The 8,117-nt window shown below is 39.3% G+C and overlaps 1 protein-coding gene across 1 annotated transcript; it reads right to left on the bottom strand.

Annotated features, from left to right (window-relative positions):
* Positions 1–691: 691 nt before the first annotated feature.
* On the bottom strand, positions 692–4,337 carry SLITRK2 (SLIT and NTRK like family member 2). Its single transcript, XM_040323791.1, has 2 exons — positions 4,113–4,337; positions 692–3,903 (listed from the first exon to the last, which is right to left on the bottom strand). Exon 2 carries the CDS (start codon positions 3,858–3,860, stop codon positions 1,317–1,319), a length of 2,544 nt encoding a protein of 847 aa, XP_040179725.1. The 5' UTR covers positions 3,861–3,903; positions 4,113–4,337; the 3' UTR covers positions 692–1,316.
* Between the last annotated feature and the right edge of the window lie 3,780 nt (positions 4,338–8,117).

Genomic DNA, 8,117 nt, shown 5'->3' with positions numbered 1-8,117 from the left:
CAAAAGACAAAAACAAAACTGTTTTTGTTTTAAATAATGGGTGTTTGTTTAATTTGCACAATTATGCCTGCATAGGAAATGTTTACTGGCTACTTAGGATGTAGATATTGCACTTTGATCATTTTAATTGTGTTGCAATTTGCCTCAACTATACATATACTGTAATTGATACTGTAGGTGTTCTGTGCAGCTATCTAGAGCATACCCAAAGCAGATGTGGCATAAATTCTAATAACAGGAGACCTAATTGGCAATTTTGTTTAAAATTGTGTAAATATTACATTACTGTAGTATTGCAAGCTTTCAAATCACAAAGCATCAAAATCCACATAAATGTTGCAGTCAATAAAAAAATATTAAAAGCTAATAGACAAAAAATGTATTTCAGTTATTTAACTCTGTTTTAATTAGGAAAATATTCTTAAAACAATTAACATCAGTAGAGCTGAAATGAAAACTAAGCAATGGCACTGATTATTTATATATATATATATATATATATATATATATATATATATATATATATATATATATATATATATATATATATATATATATATATATATTAATATATATTAATATATATATATATATATATTAATATATATATATATACTTTCAAAGAAGCATTTAATTTCTATATTTCTATGAATCTATAGTTTTGCATCTACATTTCAGGAAGAGATACACATTTTAAACATTTCTTTATTGTTTTTAAATTCCTTGCCCTGTAAAATCAATACTTTTTATCAATGCAATGTAAAATACAAAAGTGACCTCTTATTTTGGGGGATATATATATATATATATATATAATATATTTTTCTCTTTCAGAAATACTGCACATTAAAATATATCCATGGTATAAAAGCTAAAAGCTAAATTTTCGGTTATTTAAAGTGCAAAGGCACTTTAACTCAAACAAGTGACGCCCAGTGGCTGCAGTTGGTAGTTGATTTAAAACATAATGTTATTTACATAGAAAAGTTCAGTTCGCTGAGATCTTTGGAGATCTTCTACTGTTTAGAACATTAAATCAAATTCAATCTTATTTAAACCAAAATTTAAAAGTAAAGATAAAAACAATGGTAATAAAAGCAAACATTCATTTAAAGGAGACTGCTTCTAAAAGTAAAATAAAGAAATAATTTAAAAAGAATAAACATTAAAAGAAAATAAGATACATTGTTCTCAAAACTGATGGTAATGCAATGTATCTATACCTGTGTAACATAAAAAAGGCATACAGTGTATGCACAATTGCTTCTCACACTTCATATAACCAGTAAGCTTGTAGCAATGTTGAGAAATGTTGCCTACAGCTGACTTATTGCAGTTTGCTTTTCCAAAACCTCAAGGTAATCTGGCTCTGACTGCATTTTTCCTTGAAGAAAAAGATGCTCCTGTTTAGATTGTTCAGCAAAATATTTTCTGGGGGTGCCATATAAAACAGTTTTATTAATCCTGTCCTGATTCTGACGCCTCGACTCATAGGCAGGCATAAGCTGCCTTTTGGGCAGGGTGCAAAAGTTATAATGAACTACCCCTCCACTGGGCAGCTCCTTTATCCTCTCTGCAATGTTCTGGTACAAAAGTTCTGGTTCTGCTGGGGTGGAGGACTTTTCCAGCAGGTCAGTTGTGCTTATTGTATATGCAGTTGGATCTTCCTTTTTGTGTTCCAGTTTACTATAGCTAAACTCTTGTAGGTTTCTGTAATAAGCAACAGGATCTCCTTCTTTTTGCATGTAGATTGGATTTTGGCACATTTGCCCAACCGGTGGTGGTATGTAGTTGTACACATGAGCCTCAGTTTTGTCATTGGAACTGGGATTGTATGAACTATACTGGAGCTGAAAAGAACTGAGATCTAAATTGTTTGCACTACTGCCTGAAACACTCTGTACCCCTTTCCTTCTTTTGAGTACAAAGACAAAAAGCCCAGCCCCAAAGCACACAGACAGGATAAAAACGACTAATAATCCCAAAATTAACACTGACAGTGGAACCTCTGAGTGCAATTCAGGGTAGGGGGTTGGTGATACACTGTAAGGATGTGGTGTGTGGGATTTATGATTAAATGATAACATAGTGGCATCAGCTAAATGTGGGTTTTCTGGACAGATTGTCTCCTTAGGCATAATCCTTAAATGCTCCCCAGCATGTTTCAGTGGTGACTCACAGGTTACTTCTTGGACAACCACAGTTGAACTTGATTGCTCAATCCAGTTCTTAAGACCTAAAATATCACATGTACAATCCCAAGGGTTTTCCTGGAGATCTATTTGGATGAAGGCAGTGAGCTGATCAAGAACTCCCTTTACAGGCAAGTAAGAAAAGTGATTGTTTCTTAAATTAAGCCTTGTCAGGGCTGTGCCACCAAATACGTTGTCAGGAAGTGATCTCAGCAAATTGTTGTTTAGGAACAAGAGCTGGAGATTGCTCAGGGCATCAAATGTACGTGGGAAAATGTCCTTAATTACATTGTACTCTAAATAAAGGTATTGCAAGCTGAACAAACCATCAAACATAGAGGGGTAGAGTACTTCAAGGTAGTTGCCGTTAAGGTAAAGTCTACGTAAACTTGTGAGGTTAGAAAAGGCACCTTCCTGTATAATTGCAATTCGGTTATTTCCTAAATGTAACAAATCCAGGGAGCTAAATTCAAGAAGATCAGTTTTATAAACAGTTTGCAAATAATTGCCAGTCAGGTAGAATTTCCTTGGGCTGCTGGGCTTAGGTTGAAGATCAGATATGTTGCTGATTTTCCTCTCTTGGCAATTAACATTTAAGCCACTGTCAGAGGTCTGTGAGGTACAAACACAAGTTTCAGGACAGCTTAGAGGAACTGGAGACTTGGTTTGATAAACCATGATAGGCCCAAAGATTTGCCTATCTTTGGACACTGTTACTCTAGGAGTGGGTCTGTTTCTAGTTTTCGGAGGTCTGCTGGCCTTGGGAGGTCTGGTTGGGGTTACTGCAGGGTTAAATGTTGGAGGCATCCTTTGTACACGAGTATCTGGAAAAGCTGGGTGAACAGACCTTTGATTTGTATCACTGGCACTTTTCCTGGGGCACAGATCTTGTCTGGTAAGCTGAGTGACATCTTTCCCATGAAGCCTAAAGGGGGTCTCACAGACAATCTCCCCTACAAATACTGTAATGGTATCTAGCCATGCTTTCAGTGGAATCAAATCACAAGTACAATTCCAAGGGTTCTCCTCAAGCTGAATCTCCATGATCCCACCAATGTGTTCAAGGACACCAGCAAAGGGCAGCATTTTAAGTCTATTACCTCTCAGATCCAAATGGGTTAAAAGTACGAAGCGAAAGACGTTGTTTGGTAGAGAAAGCAGAAGATTGTCATTCAGTATCAATACTTTTAATTTATTCAGTTTGCTGAAAGCCCCAGCTTCAATGACACTGATGAAATTGTAATCTGCTTGGAGATATTCAAGACTCTCAAGGCCCAGGAAAGTTTCTTCTTTTAATACTTCTAATTTGTTATTATTTAGATGCAATCTTTTCAGTGTCTTTAGCCCGTTGAAAGCTCCAGTCCTGATTTCTTGCAGCTCGTTGTTGCCTAGATGTAGAGTCACTGCATTGGAGTAATTGACAAACTCGTTCGGGTACAGCCTGCTTAGTAAGTTGCCATTAAGGAAAAGCTGGTATATTCTAGACTGTGGTGGAAGCAGTAAACTGACACTGGTAAAGCCTTTGTTTTCGCAATTGATATTTAGCACATTTTCCTTTTCCTCGCACAAACAGCGAATCTTGCATATGTCTTTGGCAGTTTTACGACTCTCTGTCTTTAAGATCGCAGTCACTGATATAACACTCAGCAACAAAATGCTGTTCAGCATCTTTATATCCCACAGATCCAAGATCTGGTACCTACGTTAAAACCTTGAAAATAAAAGAAAAGGAAACACATTTGCAACTGCAATACAGCTAGAAACCCCAATATATGCAGAGGATGCTTAAATAAATCGTATTAATTGAGTAGGGCATTGCAAACCCCCCCATGCCCTTATTCTCAAGCAGATTCCTAATGTTACATTGTATTCCCCAGCATAGGCATAGAAAATATATTGCGATGTGAACTGTGTACTCACGCATCAGGAAAGCATGAGGTTGTTCTTCTTTGCAGGTCCGTTGCAGGATTGCATATCAAAGCAGAGAAATCAAGCTCATCTCATTTGTCCTCGTCCATGATCTCTGGGGAGATGTGGGAAGAAGTTATCGGAGTGGGAGTCTGCAGTGACTGGCAGTAGTTCTCACCGTGGCTTGCTTTCCCTTCTCTGCTTTCCTATAAGTGGGGCTTCTGTAGACCCTTCTGTTCTGCAGGCTCCCTCAGACTGAGAGGGGGGTGACGTCACGCTCTGGAAATTTGTTGCTGGGGGAGCATGCAAACACGTTGTGCCTGTCTATTGTACTCTCTTGTAAAGCTCAAATGTGATCTGTCCCTTTCATTATAGGAAAGGGAGTGTGAAACTCATTGTGATCCTTGGATTCTGACTGTCTGAAGAGGACAGTGGCTGCACAACCCCCTCCCTCTTCCTCAAATACTCCTGAGCATCACTTATAAGCTGCACTACATTCAGGAAAATGCTGTGAGTTTTGTTTTATTTGTATCCCCCCCCCCCCCATATTCCTTATGCACAGATGCATACAAGCAATTTCTGTGTGTATCACCTGCTCTGGCTTGTCTGGTATGTACATCTGTGCAACATATGCATTGGAAATCTTTGTAATCAGGAGCGATATGCATGTCTGTATTAATTACTGTGCATGTTTGACCTGCTAAAACTAATGTACATAGTAGCTGATTCTATCTAACTGCTTGTGTGTTGACTGCTAAATGCTGACACCAGATAATTTGCAATTCGACTGATGTCAGATGGTTAACTGTTTAGAAAGGGAGAAAGGCCCCTAGATGCTTTTCTGGGATATGCGTGCTGAAGACTGGAAATAAAGGAGTTAATGTGCCCCTGCATTCCCAGACTCATGTGGATGGGCTGTGGATGCCCAAGTGACCTTTGGCAAGTTGTAATGAGAAGGGGCAGGGAAAAGACAGGATTTGATGGACAGCTTTTCATCCTCAAACGCGATTTTGTCCTCTAATGGGACCACTGGGAGGACTTGTGAGTTAGGTCCTGTAGTCTAGATGTAATTATGTGTGGGCCATATAAAATCATCTCCGTGTTGAACTGTAGAATATTTGGATCATTATTACAGCAATTACTCTGTATGGTGTCAGTGGTGCCTTTTAACCTATGTGTGGCTAAAAGCTCATTAACTCTTATTGGGAAAGATTCATAAACCCTGGCTGGGGAGATCAGTCTAATGCTGCGTACACACGATCATTTTTCAGCATGAAAAAAACGTAGTTTTTAAAAAACGTAATTTAAAATGACCGTTTGTGGGCTGCACATCGTTTTTCAGTTTCTGAAAAACGACAATTTTTTTTTCGAACATGCTACATTTTTTAACGTCGTTTTAAAAAATGTCGTTTTTCGGGTTGTAAAAAATGATCGTGTGTGGGCTAAAATGACGTTTTAAACCCGCGCATGCTCAGAAGAAAGTTATGAGATGGGAGCGCTCGTTCTGGTAAAACTACCGTTCATAATGGAGTAAGCACATTCATCACGCTGTAACAGACAAAAAAGCGCGAATCGTCTTTTACCAACAAGGAATCAGCCAAAGCAGCCCAAAGGCGAATAGAACTTCCCCTTCAGAGTGCCGTCTTACGCGTTGTACGTCACCGCACTTTGTTCATCATTTTTTTTTAAACGATGGTGTGTGGGCAACATCGTTTTTAATGATGAAGTTGGAAAAACATTGTTTTTTGGAAATGCTGAAAAACAATGTTTTCTTTCATGCTGAAAAATGATCGTGTGTACGCTGCATAACTCTTTACTTGCCAGAGTAAGTGTGAGGAGATAATGTTTTTTTTTATTTTTATTTTATTTTTAAAGACCTCTAATCCTTAGCACCCAAATTTCAGTTTATGGTAGTCAGATCAGTAAAATATGATTTATACAAGACTGCTAGAGATAACTAGAATTTGCACACTTTTCTTTTTATTACCGCATTTATCGGCGTATACCACGCACTTTTTTGCCCTGAAATTCAGGGCAAAATCGTGGGTGCGCGATATACACCGATGCCCGCTTCCAGAGCCGAGTTTGAACTACTGCGCCGGCATATACTGAGCGCAGTACACTGGTGTATAGTCGGGCAGGCTCGGGTTCTCTCGCAGTCACGTCCTGGATGTACAGGACACACAGGACGTGACCGCGAGAGGAGCCGAGCCTGCCCCACTATACATGAGTGCACTGCGCTCGGTATATGCCGGTGCAGTAGTTCAAACTCAGCCCGGGAAGCGGGGATCGAGCGGGGAGGACACTGCAGAAGGACACCGGACCCGACGAGGACACCACCGAAGCCGCAGACGGATGCCGGACCCGACGAGGCCGCCGCGCAAGACACCAAAACTGTAAGTACTAAAATCTTTTTTTTACTGGAATTGCGGGTCCACTTTAGGGGTGCGCGCTATACGCCGGAGCGCGCAATACCCCGATAAATACGGTAATTTTTTTCCTTTTTTTATTTTAATATTTTATGATATTAAAATGCCCAGCACAACAATTCTGAAATCAGGTATAAGTATGCCGCGTACACACGATTGGAATTTCCAACGAAAAAATGTAATTCCGATCGTGTGGGGGCCCCATTGGACTTTTTTCCGTAGGTGTTTAGAAATAGAAATGTTTTATTTTTTTTCCGATGGAAAAAAAAAAACACGATAGGAAATTCCTATCGTCTGTGTGCAAATCCATGCATGCTCAGAATCAAGTCAAAGTTAAAATATTTGCCAGGACACCATGGAACAACGTAAATAGCGTCCAAACGGATGATTTATTGCATGAGCACAACACAAAGAGAGTGCAACGTTTCGGAGCCACGCAGGGCCCCTTCGTCAGCACCCGAATCCAAGAGCTCATCCAGGAATGTGTGCGATGGGAAAATTAAGTATGACTCAGAATCAAGTCGATGCATGCTTGCAAGCATTGAACTTCATTTTTTTCGGCTCGTCAGTGTTTTACGTCGCCGCGTTTTGGAGGGTTGGAATTTGGTCTGACAGTGTGTATGCAAGACAGCTTGAATGGAATTCCGACGAAAAATTCCATCGGATTTTAGGCCATCAGAAATTAGTCTTGTCAAATAAAAAATAAAAAAAAGCAAAGGCTGTTTTTTCATTGTTGCTATGGGTTACTGCACCATCACTGCCTTCAAAGAATCAGTGGCTTTTAGCAAAAAATCGTTTCTGCAGTTACGCAGTATTGTAGGATCTATGCAATGTATATTTCTTCAATAAATAGAATTTGCTTGAAAGCCTAGCAATAAAGTGGTTAATAAGTAGAATACTTTGATCGAAAAACACAGGACAGCACAGGACTGTTTAGATGGAGGAGAGAAGAATAAGCAGATTTCAGGCATCAACAGCAAGCGCAGATAGCAAAGGTTGTCTTAGGGAGTATGAAAGAAAGCATTATTTATAAGAGAAGCATAGAATGCAGGTTTCTTGATGCTGGCACCAGTGCACAAATCGTTGCTGCATCAATGTAACTTTGCCTGAGACTTAACTCAGGGCTCTCTGTTTCTCTCTCTCCCTCTCGACTGCTTTCACACAAAGTAGTGATCACTGAACTGATTGTTTCTTGGCCGGATGGACTGTGGGTGGTGGAGAGAAATACAGGATGACATTTGAAGAGGGGTTGTTTGGCATGAGCAGTGGAGAAAATGTTACCCTTTGTATGGGATCCTGTGTTTTGTGTGGTATATTTTTTATCAGGTGCACAGACTATATGCTTGTCGCTTCCTAACGCAAAAAATAAGCAAGGTACACTATTGAGTTAATCTATATTGTGTGCATTGACTATTTTATTTCCACAGTAAACGCCAGAAACACTAGGTTACAGTCTGTATTACATACTACAGGCCTACTATTACTATTTGTTTCCCCCTTAAAAGCAGACATAAGAAAATGCATTTCTCCTTCATACCTGAGTTCACAGCAGCTGAATAAAAATAATACAGAGGAAAGTTACAGAAAG

Source organism: Rana temporaria, chromosome 9 (genome assembly GCF_905171775.1).
Source record: "Rana temporaria chromosome 9, aRanTem1.1, whole genome shotgun sequence".
Classification (NCBI taxonomy): Eukaryota; Metazoa; Chordata; class Amphibia; order Anura; family Ranidae; genus Rana; species Rana temporaria.
The sequence above is the reverse complement of the archived record's forward strand: the minus strand, read 5'-3'. Positions and strand labels throughout refer to the sequence as shown.